Source organism: Emiliania huxleyi (assembly GCF_000372725.1).
Source record: "Emiliania huxleyi CCMP1516 unplaced genomic scaffold EMIHUscaffold_719, whole genome shotgun sequence".
NCBI lineage: Eukaryota > Haptophyta > Isochrysidales > Noelaerhabdaceae > Emiliania > Emiliania huxleyi.
The window spans coordinates 1-16,916 of record NW_005196612.1 but is presented as its reverse complement, the minus strand read 5'-3'; the positions used below and the strand labels follow the sequence as shown (position 1 = coordinate 16,916).

The 16,916-nt window shown below is 66.3% G+C and overlaps 6 protein-coding genes across 6 annotated transcripts; 3 read left to right on the top strand and 3 right to left on the bottom strand.

The window, feature by feature from the left end:
- The first annotated feature begins 1,054 nt into the window (after positions 1 to 1,054).
- EMIHUDRAFT_425367 (hypothetical protein) lies at positions 1,055 to 2,560 on the top strand. Its single transcript, XM_005761257.1, has 3 exons — positions 1,055 to 1,744; positions 1,838 to 2,188; positions 2,271 to 2,560. The coding sequence occupies exons 1-3, from the start codon at positions 1,111 to 1,113 to the stop codon at positions 2,462 to 2,464; spliced, it is 1,179 nt and encodes a 392-aa protein (XP_005761314.1). The 5' UTR covers positions 1,055 to 1,110; the 3' UTR covers positions 2,465 to 2,560.
- A 1,296-nt stretch (positions 2,561 to 3,856) lies between these two features.
- EMIHUDRAFT_317118 (hypothetical protein) lies at positions 3,857 to 4,765 on the top strand (the record flags this gene model as incomplete). Its single annotated transcript, XM_005761256.1, has 2 exons — positions 3,857 to 3,996; positions 4,108 to 4,765. 2 exons carry the CDS (start codon positions 3,857 to 3,859, stop codon positions 4,763 to 4,765), a joined length of 798 nt encoding a protein of 265 aa, XP_005761313.1.
- Positions 4,766 to 5,422: 657 nt separating this feature from the next.
- Positions 5,423 to 7,064, bottom strand: EMIHUDRAFT_120833 (hypothetical protein; the record flags this gene model as incomplete). Its single annotated transcript, XM_005761255.1, has 5 exons — positions 5,423 to 5,523; positions 5,594 to 5,801; positions 5,938 to 6,062; positions 6,170 to 6,837; positions 6,901 to 7,064. The coding sequence occupies 5 exons, from the start codon at positions 7,062 to 7,064 to the stop codon at positions 5,423 to 5,425; spliced, it is 1,266 nt and encodes a 421-aa protein (XP_005761312.1).
- Positions 7,065 to 8,487: 1,423 nt separating this feature from the next.
- Positions 8,488 to 8,859, bottom strand: EMIHUDRAFT_120832 (hypothetical protein; the record flags this gene model as incomplete). The annotated part of the gene is made up of 1 exon (XM_005761254.1): positions 8,488 to 8,859. One exon carries the CDS (start codon positions 8,857 to 8,859, stop codon positions 8,488 to 8,490), a length of 372 nt encoding a protein of 123 aa, XP_005761311.1.
- A 25-nt stretch (positions 8,860 to 8,884) lies between these two features.
- Positions 8,885 to 9,762, bottom strand: EMIHUDRAFT_248933 (hypothetical protein; the record flags this gene model as incomplete). Its single annotated transcript, XM_005761253.1, has 3 exons — positions 8,885 to 8,900; positions 8,973 to 9,118; positions 9,208 to 9,762. The coding sequence occupies 3 exons, from the start codon at positions 9,760 to 9,762 to the stop codon at positions 8,885 to 8,887; spliced, it is 717 nt and encodes a 238-aa protein (XP_005761310.1).
- A 135-nt stretch (positions 9,763 to 9,897) lies between these two features.
- On the top strand, positions 9,898 to 10,734 carry EMIHUDRAFT_471051 (hypothetical protein). Its single transcript, XM_005761252.1, has 3 exons — positions 9,898 to 10,033; positions 10,106 to 10,318; positions 10,387 to 10,734. The coding sequence occupies exons 1-3, from the start codon at positions 9,911 to 9,913 to the stop codon at positions 10,639 to 10,641; spliced, it is 591 nt and encodes a 196-aa protein (XP_005761309.1). The 5' UTR covers positions 9,898 to 9,910; the 3' UTR covers positions 10,642 to 10,734.
- The last annotated feature ends 6,182 nt before the right edge of the window (positions 10,735 to 16,916 follow it).

Sequence of the window (16,916 nt, the reverse complement as noted above, 5' to 3'; positions counted from 1 at the left end):
GGGAGCGAGATCGCGGAGGCTGATCTTGACCGTCACCGTCTGCGCGTTGGCTGGGCCATTGCCGACGGTGTTGATGTCGACTTTGAGCTGCAGCAGCCCAGCCAGCCGCTCAAGCTCTTGACGCGAATGTCCTCGCGCCGCCCCGGGGAACGGTGGCTGTGGCTTAGGCGGAAGCGGAGGGATTTGTTCTTGCAGGAGAGCAACGAGCCATTGCCAGCCCGCGACCGTGGGTTCGGAGATCAAGGCGCGCAACAGGTCTCTGGCATTCGACACAGGAGTGCCCATCTGTGGGTGGGCGCAAAGGGGTGCGTTCATGGGCACTTTTAGTTTGCACGAAGAAACTTAAACATTTGCTGGTCGGCCCTGCGCCTCGCCAGACCTGGGGGAGGGCGCCTGGGTCTAAATTTAGTGCGGTGTGAAGTGTTTATCTACTGCATCTTTAGCGCACTTTAGCGCAACTTTAGCGCAACTTTAGCGCAACTTTAGCGCAACTTTAGCGCAACTTTAGCGCAACATTAGCGCGAATTTAGCGCAACTTTAGCGCATGGTTCGAATTTCTGGGTCTCGGTTCACCGATGGTTCGCGAACACATGGCACGATGCGGCCCGGGTACTTGTCGAGGTACGTACTATACTTCAAGTATAAGTGTAGTCGGGGCCGGGCTACAAGAGCTGTCAGTGCGTTGGAGTGCGTTGTGTTCTTGTTTCGTATCCGCTCCTTCACGGCGCGCTCCCAGTTTGCCTGCGCACTCTCTCACGGCCTCACGTGCGCGACAAAACGCGGACAACACACAAGCTACGCGTGGAACCGTGCATGCGCAGAGAGAGAGTGGTGGTCGGGAGGAGGCGCGAGAGCAGCGTGCGCGCGGGAGTGGCCAGTACAGCGTGGCGACAGCACTGCCGGCTGCTGGATCGTAACTTGATCTCCGAAAGCGTGGTTGACCGTTCAAACCCCTGGGAAGACGTAAAAGAATTTAAACAAAACAACTCTCTCTCACAGCACACAGGCTCGACACGTAAAAGAAAGGGGGGTTTTCGCAAAGGTGCCGAGCGGGCAAAAGGCCGAGCGTCGGCAAGCCAGCCGCCACTCTCTCGGCCGTCCCTCTGGACCATGCCTCCGAAGCGCAAACGGCAAGCCGGCAGGGCAGGCAAGCCGAAGCCGGCAAAGGCGGCAAAGCACGCCGCAGAGTCGGCAAAGGACATCTATCTCACCCTCCTCCAGCAGATCCCTGCCGCGCAGCTCGAGGTGCTGCAGCGAGCGCTCGGGAAAGGAGACGCCTCGCTGGGCATGGAGGACGTGTTCGCGGCGCTGGGCGTCCTCCGGGTGGCTGGCGCCGTGTGGGGGCTCCTCGGCCCACCGGCGTCTTTCCACAAGCTCAAGATCTTCAACACGGTCCTCGGCCTCGACCTCGAAGACGTGGAGCTGCAGCACGCGCTCGGGCCACGCGGCCTCCTCGCCGAGGCGTGGGAGGGCCTCGCCCCCGCGAAGCTGCGGCGCTGCCTCGCCTTCGTGTCGGTCATGTACGCGTTCATGAACGAGGCGCAGCTCTCTCTCATCCTGTACGGAGAGCTGGGAGCGGCGACGCACGGCGGTCGGGCGCGGGAGGCTCTGCTTCGAGGCGACCTGGGGCAGGTCGCGGCGCTGCTCGAGGACATGCAACAAACGGCAGCGCTGCGCCCTGACCCGAGCTCCGCGGTGATGCGCTCCGACCGCCTCACGCCTGGCCCGTACCCAACGATGGGTGGTGCGAGCATCTAGATACACTCGCCCGTACGGCCCCTGCTCCAGGCTCGTACCTGGCATCTAGATACACTCGCCCGTACGGCCCCTGCTCCAGGCTCGTACCTCCGACGGCTCGCTGCGGGGACGGGCGAGCTGTCAGACACCGCCGCCGGGCTGGTCCTCGACCTGCTCGGCTCAAAGGCGGCGTCCAAGGTGACCTTCACCGACTCCGTCGGCCTGCGCGCCGTCGAGCGGGCCGAGGGCGCGGGCGAGCGCGCCATGCGGTCTCCTCTGCCCATGCCGCAGGGCGGTAAGGGCACGGAGGCGATGGCAAGTGCGCTGGGCATGGACAAGCCGTCGCTGCTGCGCGCGCTGCGCGGGCACGACTGGGGCGCGTCGGCGGACCGGTTCCTGGACGGCTGGTCACTCGCCGACGGCGACCGGGCACTGCTTCGGCGCCTGCTGGGCGCGCGGCACGAGAGCCGCGACTTTCGCCAAACCCGTCTGCTTGCCCCTGCCTTGAGCTGGCGCCCGCCCCGCCGCCGCAGGCTGCCCGCGCGACACCGAGGTGGAGAATCTCGCGTGCGAGCTGAACCGACACCGCTCCCTCTTCTGGGGCGAGGGGCGGAAGTGGAACAACTCGACCAAACACGCCTCGCCCTCCACGTACGACCTCGCCGCCGCGCGGGCGATGGTCGAGCGCGCGGCGGACCTCAACGGGCGGATGCGGGCGGCGGCGTGATTGGGCGCACACGCGCGCGCACACGCACACACGCATGATGTCGAATCCAGGGTTCGTGAGTAAAATTTCACCCTTTCCGACTTCCACATGTGAATTCATGTCGCGCGCGGCTCGCACTCGTGGCACGCAGGCGTCCGACAGACGGCGCCGGGGCTAGGCGACCGAAGAGGAACTACGGCAAGAACCGCACACCACCCGCTGACGAGCGCTCGCGGAACTGGTCCGCGGCGCCCGCCAGGGGCGTGCGCGAGACAGGGGCGCGGAGCCCTTTTCTGTGAGCAGGGATTCCCTCCCGGCGGGGGTCGTGGCGGAGAGCCGGCATGGGAATCGCCGGCCACCAACCCGAGCCCTAGTCTGGCCGGTTTTTTTGCGGTATCTTGATGTATCTCTCCATATCTGACCATATCCCGCCATATCCCGCCATATCCCGCCATATCCCGCCATATCCTGCCGTATCCTGCCCGCCTCGCCCGGCCTCTCCGCGCTCCGGCCGCAGAGCGCACTTGCGGCCGCTCGGCTCGGGGGGGGGGGGGGAGGGAGCCGCTCAGTCGACCTCCTCGACGGCTCGGTGAACTCGGAAGAGATGCAGCAGTCCGCGTTTGCCTTGGCAATCGCGGCGGTCATGGGGGCTCCGTATCTTATCATATCCGCGTGTATCTCCCGGTATCCCGCCATATCCCGCCATAAGATATCCCGCCATATCCCGCCGCGGATACCGCGAAAAAAAACCGGCCAGACCAGGGATCACCCAGGACGCGGCTTCCCATGGTGGGGCACAGTCCGGCCATCCACGCCGTGCTTCTCAACGACGACCTGCTCGAGCTCGTCGTCAAGGCCCTCGTGGCGACCACAGACAGCGGCGCGTGCGGCATCCCATTGGCCAAGCTCGCCGGCGTCTGCACCTTCACGCACAGCGCGTCGCGACGCTTCTTCCGGTGCGCGGTCATCGCCGACTTTGCGGGCTTCCGCCAGTTCAGCCTGAACACCCTGCCAGCGTCGACGGTGTGGATCTCGCCACGCGAATTGGGGACCCTCGCGACAAAGGGCATCTGCTGCGTCAAGGGCACGGCGTGCAGCCTGCCGCTCGGAGTCCTCTCCTGGGCCGACCACCGCTTCGGTGACTCAGACCTGCGGGGGCCACGCCGGCGGCAGATCGCCAGCGGCATGGGCTTTGGGATGCAGCCGGCGCCCGCACCAGTGCCTGGCGGCCCTGGTTGGGCGCAGCATGCCTCGCTCGGAATGCCTCCGATGCCTCAGGCGCCTCCACCGCCTCCGCCGATACCGCCGGCCACGAATCCGTTCCTCGCCGCACCCTTCCCGCTCGGGGCGACGCCAGCCGCACCGCCGTCGCAGCCGAGGCCGCCTCCCACCCCCGAGGCGCAGCGTGCGGTCATGAAGGAGCTGGCGAGGCTACGGCGCGACGTCGAGGCTGCGCGGCGCACGTGCGTCGCCAGCGCCACCACCGCCGCTACCCAGCTCGCGCCGGAGACCACCGGCCCCACGGCGGGGCAGGGTCCGCTGGACTCGCGGCTGTAGAGGATCTGCGTCGAGGTCGCGCGCTCCCGCGGCATCACGGTTCGCGAGGTGCCCCTTGTCCGCAAGGCAAACTTAGCGATGAAGGCGCTCGGGCTCGCCTGCGACAGCTTGCTGGCAGACAGCTTGAGCCTTTCCACCAAGATCGAGATGATGGAGGGCCACCTCTTTTACCACGTCGCCCGGTCAAGCTCTGCGCCGACGGCGGCTGCGCAAGAGGCGGCGAGCGCGCCGTCGCCGGCCCCCAAAGCGGCGGTGGTGGAGGCGGAGGGGGTGGTCGACGTTGCGGTGGATGAGTCGGACCTCATGACCTGGACCGTCCAGATGGCAATGCCTCGGGACTCGCCTCTCGGCGCAGACCTCGCCTCCTACGCCGCGGCCGTCAGGGGGGGCGGCGGTAGCCTCGCCGCCACCGCCCCCCTCGCCGCCACCGACGCGCCCGCCACCGTGACGCTCGAGGTCGAGATGCCGCCCAACTTCCCCGCGGCGCCGCCCTTTGTGCGGGTGGTCGCGCCGCGCTTCGCCTTCCACACGGGCCACGTCACTGTCGGCGGCTCGGTCTGCACGGAGCTGCTCACATCGGCGGGGTGGCGCCCCGAGTACACCCTGCGCAGCGTGCTCGTGCAGGTGCGCGCCGCGATGATTGCGGGTGGCGGTCGGCTGGACCCGCGCCGGCCGCAGGTGCCATACTCGAAGGACGAGGCGCGGCGGGCCTTTTGGCGGGTGGCGCAGCAGCACGGCTGGGAGCGGCCCGGCTCAGGGCATTGAGGGGTGTGCGGAGGTGCGGGGTGCTGCGCCGGCGAGTCAAGCGCCTCGATGGCTGTAAAGCACCATCGGGCTGTAGCGCGCTCGCCGTATTATCGGGGAGGTATTGAACGATAGCGGTCACGCCGTAGCTCGCGCATAGAAGCAGGAAGCCAGGCGGCCGAGCGAGAGCACTCCGTCAACTGACCCGCTTAGGCACGTGCTGCCCATCCTCTGCAGAAGCTCGGCGACAGTGTAGGACCCGGCGGCGACCACCTCGTGCCGCACGCCGTCGACGACGATAAGCAGTTTCATGCTTTGCGGGGGCAAGCCGGCAAGCGAGGAGAGCGACCCCAAAAAAGAATTGTTGCAGCCGGCCTCTCTCACAGCACAAAAAGAATAACCGACGCCGGGCAGAGCTGAGTTCAAACAGCGCCTGAACGCATGGCGTTCAGGCGGCACTTCTCTCGCGTCGGCTCCGCCGAGCGCTGCACAGAGACCATCTTCACTGACCACCAACGACAGGTGTGCGACTACGCGCTCGTCTACGCGGAGAAGAAGAACGACGGCGAAGCGCCGTACTCGGTCTCCTTCGCGGCGCGCGCGCGCACGCACACACGCCGCGCGGTAGATGTCGCCGACTTTTAGCGATGTCGCGAGCAATAGCAGAGACCATCGGGTTCAGCAATCTGCGATCGCGCTGCCCAAGCACTGGCAGAGCGCATCGCACACGCTGCCGAGATCACAATCGCCTGCGTCGACCTCTGGCAAACCAAAGTCACCTATTCAGCGTCAATTTCGGTGCTGTGTCACCGCTGCTTCCAAGCCGATGTCACTCCGCCGCCCAAGTACCGCCGCCCATCTCCAAGCCTGCGGAGTCCAGGCCGTCCGCGCCAAAGCCGCTGTCAAAGCCGCTGCCAACAGCGTCCCCCGCGCCGCCGACGTCGGGCAGCGAAGCGTCGGGCAGCGAAGCGTCGGCGAGGGATGCGTCGGGCAGCGTCCCGCCAGGCAGCAGGTCAAAGGCGCCGCCCGAGAGAACGTCGTCGGCAGGGACGCACGCCTGCGGGAGGCAAGGCGGGCGGGGGGGGTGGGGGCACGGCAACCTCCATGTACGCTCCCTCCGCGGCCTCGCGCTCTCGGCGCGATCTCTCGCGCTCTCGGCGCGATCTCTCGCACATATCTCTCATCTCTCGCACCGAGTAGTCCACGCCAGACGAGAAGAGAGACGGCTCGAGCATCGCCTGAGAGGTCGCAGTCTTGGGGAAGTCTCGCACGATCTCGGTGATCTCGCACGCTCTCAGCATCTCGGCGCCATGTCCAGCTGCGGCGCGGTGAAGATTGCGGTGGCGGCGGCGACGCCAGCAGCAGTGCCGACAGCGAGGGCGGGGCACAAGAACGACCCTCCCCCCCCCCCTCCTCCACCGCCACCGCCACGGACAGCAAAGCCGCCAGCTCCCGTCGCCTCCGCCGCTGCCAGCTTCGGCGGCGCCGCCACCGCTGTCGCCACCGCAACCGGAGTGGCTTCTGCCACCGCCGCCGCAACTGCCACCGCCGCCGCCGGCGGCACCGCCGCCGCTTGCGCCGGCGGCATGTGCGACTCCTCCCGGAGCGTGCTCTGTCGCGGCTCCGCCGTTGCGTCGAGAGACCACGCCGCGTCCGCGAGGCGGCGCAGCCGTGCCAGCAGCATCACCCGGCCCTCCGCCGCGTCCCCGAGGTGGCGCGAGGTGAGGGTGAGCCGGGCAAGCTCCTGCTCAGTGTCCGCGTTGACGAGCCGGACATACGCCTCGGACAATGAGTAGAAGGAGATGCCTGCAGTGTACACGTCAGCGGCGACCGCAAGCGCAGCGATGCGGTCGGGCAGCTGCGGGAGCCAGATGTAGATCCGCTCCTGGTCCACCAGCCCGCCCGCCCCTCGCTGGCCAGTGAGGATGTCGCCCGTGTGCACGATGGAGGAGGCGCCCGCCATGGCGCGGTGCTCGCCGTTGCGCAGCCGGCCATACCAGATGGTGCTGCCCTCGTCCCGCGAGCCTCCCGCCTCGTACCCGACCACGGAGCAGTCGAGGTCGACCGGCGAGGCGATGCCAGGCGCGTCCCGCCTGAGGTAGTGGCGTGAATGTGAGAGGCTTGGGAGGCGGGAGTGAGCGCGGGCTTGCCCTCACCAGCCGAGGCCAAGATAGACCCGCTCCAGCCGGCCGGCCTGCGCTCCAACCGGGAGCCGGACCGCCTCAGCAGGAGAGAGCGCGACGACAACCGGGATGCCCTCCGCGACCGGCGCGACGTCATCGTCGAGCTGCTTGGTGTAGGAGTGGCCGCTGAAGTGCATATGTGTATTATGCGCTCTTCCTGCGCGCGCCGGCTTTGTTCGGCGGATGTAGCAAAAAAGAATCGGCTGCGTGCGCGGTGCGGTGCGGCGCTGCGGACGCGTGCGGGTGTGTGCGTGTCATGACTCATGTGGCTACAGCAAGTCCAAGTGAGAGAGAGACCATGAGAGAGATTTTTAGCAATCCAAACGAGACCATCCGTCTGTATTATTATTAACAACGTCAACGAAGGCGCTCTCAAAAAAGAATTTTACACAAATTTATATTGCCTTCCGCGTTAAAATCCCTGTGTGGTGTGGCGGCGTGCCGTGGTAGGGTGCCCACAGGACCCAAAAAAAGAAAGGAAAAAAGAAATGGGCCGCTCCCGATCGCAGCACTTCGTGTTGGAGAGTCGAGATATTGAGAGTGTGACTAGGAGGGTGGGACGCTGGGGATTCTCAAAGGTATACCCTTGGAATGGCCGGATCCGGCCTTAAGAGTACGAGATCGCGCGCGCTTCGCGCGCTGCACCGCCTATTCTCCGCGGCTGTGTGACGACGCGTGCCGTGTGCCAGTAGAGTTGGGCGCGCGCGGCGCGACGGCGCCCGCGAGGGAAGGCGCGGGTGCAGCGGCCGCCGGCGGCCGTACCGCCCGCCAGCCGGCGCAGCAGCGGCCAGCGCAGCGGCCGCCGGCGCAGCAGCCAGAGCAGCCGGTGCGCGCCTTGTGAGGCGAGTACTGCCGCCCGGCAGCCTCGAAGCGGCCGGGCGGCAGTACTCGTTCGAACTTTGCGAGCCGTGCGCGCGCCGAGGCGCCCGCGGCGCGCGCCCGCCCGGCTGCCAGTAGGAGGCGGCGCAATATGGCCTATAGTACAGCCCTTGAGGAGGAGGAAGAGGCTGGCTGGCAGTGCTGTATGCCGCCGAGGGGCAGTTTTGGGGTGCTGACCCACGCCCAGGGGGCTGCAGAACGCGTCCGCAGCGGGGACAACCCGCCCCCCCAGTCGAGGCCGGTCGAAGCCCACTTGGGAGCAGCCATGAGGAGTCCTCTTGGTGCTCCTGGCGGCCGTTGGAATGGCGAGCGCGCGCCGATGGGGGGGGGGGGGGGTCTTGCTTGCTCCACACCGAGCGCCATCGGTCCGGACCGGTGCTCCCACCGAGGGTAGGCCTGCACAAGGTCTGAGCCGCGGGCGCTCGGCGCCAAGTGCAGTGTCACGCTCGCGCTGGAGCGGGTCACAATGGGAAACCCTCGTTTCCTATGAACTCGGTCCCCCAACGGAAGAGGCCTCTCTCCTATTGGAACAATCCAACATCAGATTTGCCTCGTGCGTCCCTTTTTGAGCCGGAAAGCTATTTTCTTTTGGGTCCTGTGGGCACCCTAGCCGTGGCCTCCCATCCCTCCCTTGCGTTGTTTTTTCGCCTTTGTCTCTTGGTTTCCCCTCCTATGCGCCACTCAGCCGCCCCCTTGGGAGCTCGCCTTCCGCACGGCCGCGAGCACCTCTCGCGTGCTCCTGTCGGACAGCGCGTCGCTGAGGCTCGCCGGGGGGAAGGCACCGGGCTGGCCGCGGCACTGGCTCGCCACCGCCTCGAGCCACGCAGCCATGGGCGGGTCGGACTGCCACCGCAGCGCCGAGTGCCTCTGCCGCGCCGCCTCGCCGCGCACGACGCAGATCTTCCGCTTGGTCACCGGGTCGATGAGAGGCTCGAGGGTGCGGTAGAGGGCGTGGAAGAGTCGCGGCGGGTCGAGGAGCACGATCTCTGCCAGCCGCTCCGGGAAGTGGTTCGCAAACATCGGCAGCGCGGTCGAGCCCATGCGCGGGTTCATGTCTACTCAACGAATTGTCATCTTATTAGGTCGCCGGCATCCTGCACGGCGGGCGCCGAGGAGGCTGTGATCCTCTCATCCCAAACCCGCGAAAGTCGATGATCCAGACATACCTGCCCGCTGCCGCGCCTCCGTCAAAGAGTCGCTCGAGCTCGAAGGCCATGTGCATGCAGTTGTCTCGCACGGTCTTGTTTGAGGCGCGCCCGGCGGCGCGCGAGTCGTCCCCCACGCGCATGAAGCAGTGCGAGCGTGGGTCCGCCTGACCACAGGCAGTCTGGAGCCGTGAAGAGCTCAAATGCAGCCCGATGGCCAGCCCGCCGGCACATCTCGGCCCGGCATCTCTGCTACTCTCGCCTCGCAGGCCTCGCAGCGCGGCAGCCCTCCTCCCTCCCCGCAGGCGGGAGCAATGTGTCGCCGCCGCCACGCCAGCGTCGCCTCGAGCATGATGAAGGCGAGCTGCTCGTTCCCTGTTGACGTGTGGTGGACGTGTCGTGGAAGTGTGCTCCCTGACGCAATAGAGGAGCGCTGCTCGTCGCCGTCTCGCGCGCGCAGGTAGCGGAGCAGCGTCTCCTCGGAGAGGAAGCGTTGCTCCGACTCGGACAGCGGCGAGAGGTCCGAAGCGACTCGCCTGAGACGGGTATGGAGAGGGCTCAAGCGGGACGCGAGGCGGGGGTCGCGAGAGCTCGCTGTCGTCTTGCGCCGCTGGAGGGAACCGAGGTGCGCTAGTGCGAGCCGGTGCCGCTCCTCCTCCTCAGGCATCTTTTCTGCTAATTGTCCGGCCACCGCCGCAGGCATGGCACCAGCAGCTTCGGCAGAGGGATCGCACGCGCCGTCGAGGGCGCCAGTAGCGGCTGGAGGGTCGCACAGCTCGGGAGTTGCCGGCCGTGAGCGGAGCCAACGCATAGACACACGTCGATGAAGGCGAAAAAAGAAATTCGCTTCGGTCGAGGTCTCCCATCCCCCCCTTGTAATCGCTAATTTTTTCTTTCTCTCTCGGGTGTCACAAAGCCCCCGTGCACGGCGCGTTCTTCCTCGTCGTCATCCCGTGCAAATGCACCCCCTCCTCTGGTGGGCCGCTGTCGCCGTCGCCGCCTGGTGCTGTGTCCAGGTCGTCGCATGCGTTGTCGGACGCTGCCTGATGGGCCGCAGGCCCTTCCCTGATTGCGGCGGCAAGGCGCGTCACGGCTGCTGCCTGCCCACGACCGCCGCTGGCGGTGCGCCCTCTCACCGTCAACCGGCTCCGCAGGTGACCACCGTCCGAAGCGCGCAGGAGTGGGAGAGCCTCCTCGCCGCCGCCGCCGCCGCAGGCGAGCGGGTGCTGATAGACTGCTACGCGACGTGGTGCCCGCCCTGCCGCACGGCGGCGCCCGCCTTTGCCCGGATGAGCTACCAGTACGCCGGCTGCCGCTTTGCCAAGCTGGACGTCGACGCCGCGCGCGATCTGGCGGCCTCGCTGCAGGCGCCGCTGGTGACAGGCTGGTGGACGCTGCGACGAGGGCTGACGGGCGGCCTCCTGCTCCTCTGCAGGTGCGCGCGATGCCAACCTTCCTCCTGTTCGGCGTCCCCGCGCCCGGCTGCCCGCACATGGTCAAGCTGGACGGCTGCCAGGGTTGGGATGAGGGGCGGGTGCGTTCGCTCCTCGAGTCGCGCGGCGTGGCGCGGCGGCCGATCGCGGAGGCGGAGGCGGAGGAGGAGGCGGACCGCGCCGCCGCCGCAGCCGAGTCAGACTGCTGCGAGGGGGAGCGGTGTCGGCTGGTGAAGTCGCCGCAGGACCACGTGTGACCGGAGCGGAAGCGCTGATGCGGAACCGGGGCAGTGAGCCTTGCATTTTTCATGTTCTCCCCGCTGCGAGTGGATTCTTTAAATAAAGCCGTTTCGGAGACTTTTACTGATACTGTACGTAGATCGTAGTCACTAGTCTGAGAGAAAGTCTGTACTGATGGACCAGTATATGGAGTAGGCTGTGTAGAGCTATCAAACGTTAAGAGCTGAACAGTGTTGCTAGTGTTAACAGTAACAACACAGTCAACAGAACAACAGAGTTGTCAAGTCAAGACGAACAGTTGTGCTTGTGCTGGGCTCCCCAACAACAGTATAGCTAACGTTAGGGGGGCCAGCTGAAGCACAACAATAAGGAAGGGGCCTTGCTACCACAGTGACCCACGACGATCTCCAGCGTCCAGTGGTACCAGTGGCAGTGCGGAGGTAATACCCGAAAATACCTGGAAATGCCCGGGTATTTTCGGCTTTTACCCGGTTTTGGGGCATTCTCTGCTGAACAACAGACAAACAGTAACAACAGAACAAACACAGTAACAGCACTTGGAGCACTTGGAGTGCAGTCATCAACCGCACATCCAGGGCCGGGGAGCTCAGAAGCGCACCCAGCGGGCCGGATGATTGGCATCGGGTTACGGGCTAGAGAGCCCTAGCCCCGGGGGTGCGCGTTCGCAGGGCAAGGGCCTTAAAGCACGTTGAGGATTTTTTGTAACACGGTGATTGATTGATGGGAAGGCGAAACACAGTCCGACCAACGACTGGGACACCAACGCGGTATGGGTGGACGCAGGACGGGCGATGACGGTCACACAGGAGCGACACACAGAACCACAAGACAAGACACTACACTTACCCTCGATTTCCGTGAGGAAAGTATTGGGGATCTCCAAATCAACGTCGTCGAGCCTTCGAAATGCGTTTACAGGATCACCCTCACGGGTTCCGTTGAGGATTTCGGCCTTGCGTCGTGTGACTGAATGATCAGTGGCGGCATCGGCGTCGATATCCCGGGAGCTGACTGCAATGCAGGCTTTCCGCCATTGCCGCCGGTAGCGCTGGGGGCCTGGGAGGCGGTGGCGCCGATGGCGATGGCGCGGAGCGATCTCCGGCACTGTGTGCTCTATCCGTGGGTATATTTTTGGGCTATCTCTCCTCAAAAACGATGTCGGGATAATGGAGGCAACGCAGGGACGGGCCAACAGCCAGAGGGACGAACGAGGGCCGCGACGGCGGCTCAAGCGGGAGGGAGCGGAGACGGTGGGCAGAGAGCGAAGTGGGTGAGACTGATGATGCTCCTTCGACTTAGGGAGCGGTTCAGATGCTGGGCGGGCTTCAGGCTGGTGCTCACGCGAAAAGGAATCGACGCGATGTGCAAAGCATACAAGAAGGGGAGAGGGAAGAGGAGAGACGCCGGTGAGGACGAAGCAGAAACTAGCGCAGACGAGAGCAGGGCAGACCCGGGGACTGGGGAGCCGGAGCAGACGGCATCGGCCGCCGAGGGAACGTTGGGAAGAGGCACGAGGAGGGCGGCGACCTCGACCGACTATGGAGGACCCGTCGCCAGACGACGCAGGGCAGAAGACGGTGAGGCGGAGCAGACGCGCAGGGCGAGACGAGGGAGGGAGCAGGACTTTGCGGAGATCAGCAGGAGGATGTACGAAGAGATTAGGAGCAGCAGGGACCCGAGGGACCATGTGGAAGACGGCTAGTGCTAGTCCCCCATCGGGAGGACGACCCCGGCTAGTCGCCGACCACACCCACAAAGAACCCTGCACAAAGATCGCAAGGGCGGGGGCCTGTTCCTTTTTACCCATCTCACAGTAGAGAGGTGTCCGTTTTTATTTATTTATTTAAAAACGATGTCAAGCGCCCGCTCGCAGCCAGCCGCGCCGCGCCCCTGGGCGCTCCCCGCTGCGGCGCGCCGCCCGCGCGCGGGTTGCCCGGGCGAGCGACCGCCACCGCTCGCCCCTCCGCGCCCTCTGCCCGCGCACGGCCGACGCGCAAGCCCGCGGTCGCGTGCGAGCCGTCGCTTTGCGGACGCCACCGTCTACCCGCGCTCGCTCGCGATCGAGTCAGACGACCCTATATTCCGAGTAGCGGAGGTGTGCTTGCACCCCCTTCCCAAGGCACATGCAAAATGGACGGAGAAAATAACCGCGGCGGCGGCCGCAATCTCACATTAGGCACCTCACCCCCCGCAGGCGCGTTCTCGGCGTGCTGCTGCTGCACAGGTTTTGCGGCCGCCCCGAGAGGGGGAGCGGCCGCTTCTCCGCACCATCGGCCCACGGCATCCTGGGCGGCGTCGGCGCCGCCCCAACGGCCGGCTCGGGCGCTTGCCGCCCCGCCTCGGCTACACTTTGCCGCGGCGATCCACCGGTGCGCCGCCGCACCGCGCGCCTCCCCGGAGCCTCTGTACGGCGCGATGAGCCGCCTCGGCTGCCGCCGTGGTTGCGCCGGCGCCCCTCCCGCACGGCGCGACGCGACCGCAGCCGCGTGCATGGTCTCACTCACCTCTCCCGCCCGCGCGTCCGCCTCTCAGACCCGCGCCTCCCCTTTACCAGGCGCCATCACCGGCACGGCCGCCGCCGCCCGTGCGGCACCCGCGGCACCTCCCGCCCCCCCTGGCGATGCTGGCCGCTACCCCGCCGCCGTAGCTACCCTCCCCACCGCTGGTGCACCGCCTCCGCCGCCCCCCTCGCCGCTTCGCCCGTGATTTTGCCGCCTCCTCCACCACCACCCGTCTAAGCTTCCGCCCGCCTTCTCGCCACCGCCGTCCGCGCCACCTCAGCCGCCCTCCCCGGCGCTGCACCGGCGCTGCAGTGCCGTCGGCGCCGCCGCCCGTGCCGCCTCGGCCTCTGCGCCTCCAACCTCGCCGCGTCCGCAGCGGTTCCGCCCTCGGCGCCTCCCACCTCTCACCCGCCAGGTCGAACTTCCGCCGACGATGGTGCCACCGCTGCCGCCCCCCCCGCTCGAGCCTCGGCCGCCGCACCCCGCCGTCCGCGCCCCGCCGCCACCCCCTCCGTCACGGCACACGCCGGCACCACCGCTACTACCGCTGGCTCCGCCCTAGACGCCGCCGACCGCTCGCAAGAGCGGCGAGCCCGGGGCCGACACCCCTCTGTTAGGTGACGGTCGACGGCTCCTTTCGAGGCTTTGTGGCCCTTTAAGAGGGCACCAGCAGCTTGGGGGGTGCGCGCTGGATGGCCGGCGCGGTGGAGCAGCGGCGCGGAGCCGGGGGTTCGACGTGCGGCCGTCGGTGGCGCGACACGCGGCCTCCGGTAGCGATTCGCCGCGGCTCCGGCGGTGCGATTTTTGTGCGTTTTCGAAGGTTGTGGGCGGGATAAGGCCGGCTAGACCGGCCCTGGTGTGCCCTAGTGTGTTCCCTTACACCCCTGGCCCGGGAGCAGTAGCGCGGTGCGCGTCCCGAGGGCGTAGGGGCTCAAAAAACAATTGATTGTTTTTTCAGCCACTTAGTAACACTTAGAGCACACAGTGGCGTGGCGGGACTCATGGAGCGCTGCTACTTGAGCTGCTGCTCAGCGAGTACCTAGAGCCGCTGCTGCGCAATGTCGGGTGGGGCGGGATTTCCCGCAACACCCACCGGCGGGGTCGCGGCGGGGTAGGCGGGTGGGGTTGGGATGATGGGGAGTGGGATGGTCGCCTCGGCGAGCACTTGGCGCTAGACACACACTAAAGTGATCGCGGAGGGAAACCGGACGACGGCTTCTGTGGTGAGGACAGGCAGCTTCTAAGGAAGCATCCGGGGTCTGCGCGGGGGGGCGGACAGGGGAACGGGAGTGGGGAGCGCATCGCGACACGGCCATGAAGAGATCCGATTCTGTCGTTTTCCTGTTCTCGAAATTCTTCTTTTCGGTGTACCTCTGCCTGTCCATGGAAAGAAAGAAAAAGAACGAGAGAAAACAGACAACCCCGCAGGGAGGGGTGGGAGGACGGCACGCCGCCACCACACATGGATTTTAAGGAGAGGAGCGGGCAATCACGGGCGCTATTTTGGTCATGGACCCTAGAAGGCACGGTAAAATTCTTTTGTTGCGCGCCACTGTCCCGTGCCTAGTGTCGTGTGAGAGAGTTGCGGAATATTTTTTCAAAAAAGAAAGAATTTTACAAAGAAAGAAACATTTGTTTGTCGTGACAACACGGAGCTCTGGTTTGTCAGGTGATAAAATTCGTCGAAAATTCTTTTGTTGCAACGAGGGTGGCCCTCTCGCGCTTCCGGCCGCATACTCTCGTCCCGGCCGAGCAGCTGCTGCCCCTCGCCGAGTTCACGTCCAGAAGAACGAGTTCCTGCACCAGGCGTAGCGGCGCTATGAAGCGGCCGGCGCGCCACCGCAGCTCACCGATGGAGGTTGCGCCGCGGCTCAATCCACTGACGCAGCAGCATTGCGACTCTCATTCTCCGAGCGCGGCCTCTGGCGGTGCGAGTGCACAGAGAGCGAGCAATAGTCGACAAAAGCACTGATCTGTGGGCAGCAGATCTCCATGTCGGTCGCGCCCTGCGAAAGGACAACCGCGGGCCTCGGATGCTTGCCCGGACGCGGACCCGCCGTGCGAGTTGCAGACCCGGAGGAGGCCGACCCAGCTCACCCCCAGAGAGGCCATGTCCAGGGTGAGCCATAAAAGGGGGGCTGTTTCCGTCCGCCCGCCCTCATTGCTCATTCCCCTCTAGAATATGAATACGCCTTTGGTGTGCTCCCTGTGACACCCCGACCTGTTGTCTCACCCTGGCTCCCAGGATCGTCCCGTGCCCAGAGAAAGAAAGAAAGAAAACAGACAACCCAAGGGAGGGATGGGAGGACGGTGCCCAGTGTCGTGCGAGGCATACGCTAAAATTCTTTTGTTGAACCTGTGTCGCAGGAGATGATTTTCTCGAATTCTTTTGTTGGCTAGCACGCGCCAGTTCGCACCTGTGTCGAGCCTGTGTGCTGTGAGAGAGAGTTGTCCTGGATAAATTCTTTTGTTGGTGCCCGCCGTCGCAGTCGTGTGGTCGGCCGATTTCACGGAGCGAGAGCGAGGGCCGCCTCGGGCGCAGATACACTGCACTTGGGAAAGTGTGCAGGGGGCCGAGACGAGGAGGCTCTCGGTCCGCCGCTCCCGCGTATATGCCGCGACCGCGGCGGACGCGGTGGCACCCATCTGACGAGGCCAAGGCGCGCGACCTCGAGCCGGGCGAGCGCATGGTGATGTCGCTCGCCAGGCGGCCGCTGCCTCAGCCGCCACCAGCGCCGACGGCGCAGCGGCTGCGCAGCCGGAGCCTTAGGGTATGCGGTGCCTTCGCAGTCGCCCTCGTCCTCCTCAACGCTGCCCGCGTGCTGCCTGCGCTGCGCCGGAGAGCGATGCCGTCTAGTGGGCCGCAGGCACCCAGCGCTGGGCTGCTCAGCCCTCCTCCTCCGCCCGCATCCCGCTCCGACCTGTTCTCGGCGCCGCTCGAACACGTCCAAGTCGGGCCATCCAACACCGTCTCCGGCCTCTCCGCCCGCCTCACCGCGAGACTGGGCAGGGCGGCGGCGCGGCTCTCCTCGGGCGCAGACAGCCTTCGACCGTGACGCGAAGGAGGTGTGTTGACGGCGGCTCTTCACGGCCTCAGCGTGAGTAGGCGCGCACCTCAACGAGGGAGCATCGCTCATCAACCTCGGCAACTACGCGGTGAGCCCCCAACCCCCGCGCCGCAGCCTCTGCCCCTGCCGTTCTGCCGGCAGCTCACCTCTGCCCAAGGTCCGCCACCACACAAGCACCACACTAGACCACTTGCTGCGCCGAACCCAAACCCCTGCCCTCTGCAGACCCCGGCGGGCGAAGAGGCACTCGGCAGCCGACGAGGCTCGCAGCAGCAACAGCAGCAGCAGCAGCAGCAGCCGCCGCAGCAGCCGCAGCAGCAGCAGCAGCAGCAGCAGCAGCAGCAACAGCAGCAGCAGCAGCAGCAGCTGGCTTCGGGGCAGGGCGGTCGCCTCCCGCGCCATGCAGCGGCCAAGGCGGCGGCGGCGAGGGCAGAGGCGGCCGCCGCCGCTGCCGCGTGGCTGGGCGGAGGCGGAGGTGGCGGTCACGGCGGGGGTGGCGGTGGCAGTGGCGGCGGAAGTGGCGGCGGAGGCAGTGATGTAGGCGGCGGCGGTAGCGTTGGCGGCGGAGGCGGCGGAGGCGGCAGCAGTGGCGGCAGCGGCGGTGGTTTGAGCCCAGTGCCAGGGAGCGTCGTGGCCGTCTCGAGAAGAGCAGGCACTGTCGAAGGCGGCGGCGCAAGCGGCAGAGCGGGCGGCGGGAGCGGC

Bases quoted from the DNA above. Each gene is read 5' to 3' on its own strand.
- EMIHUDRAFT_471051 (XM_005761252.1), top strand. From the start codon at position 9,911: ATGCACCCCCTCCTCTGGTGGGCCGCTGTCGCCGTCGCCGCCTGGTGC. The intron at 10,034-10,105 runs GCGCGTCACGGC...CCGGCTCCGCAG, and splicing joins TCCCTGATTGCGGCGGCAAG to GTGACCACCGTCCGAAGCGC. The intron at 10,319-10,386 runs GCGCCGCTGGTG...GCTCCTCTGCAG, and splicing joins ATCTGGCGGCCTCGCTGCAG to GTGCGCGCGATGCCAACCTT.
- EMIHUDRAFT_425367 (XM_005761257.1), top strand. From the start codon at position 1,111: ATGCCTCCGAAGCGCAAACGGCAAGCCGGCAGGGCAGGCAAGCCGAAG. The intron at 1,745-1,837 runs GTGCGAGCATCT...CCCCTGCTCCAG, and splicing joins CCCGTACCCAACGATGGGTG to GCTCGTACCTCCGACGGCTC. The intron at 2,189-2,270 runs GCGCGCGGCACG...CCGCCGCCGCAG, and splicing joins ACTGCTTCGGCGCCTGCTGG to GCTGCCCGCGCGACACCGAG.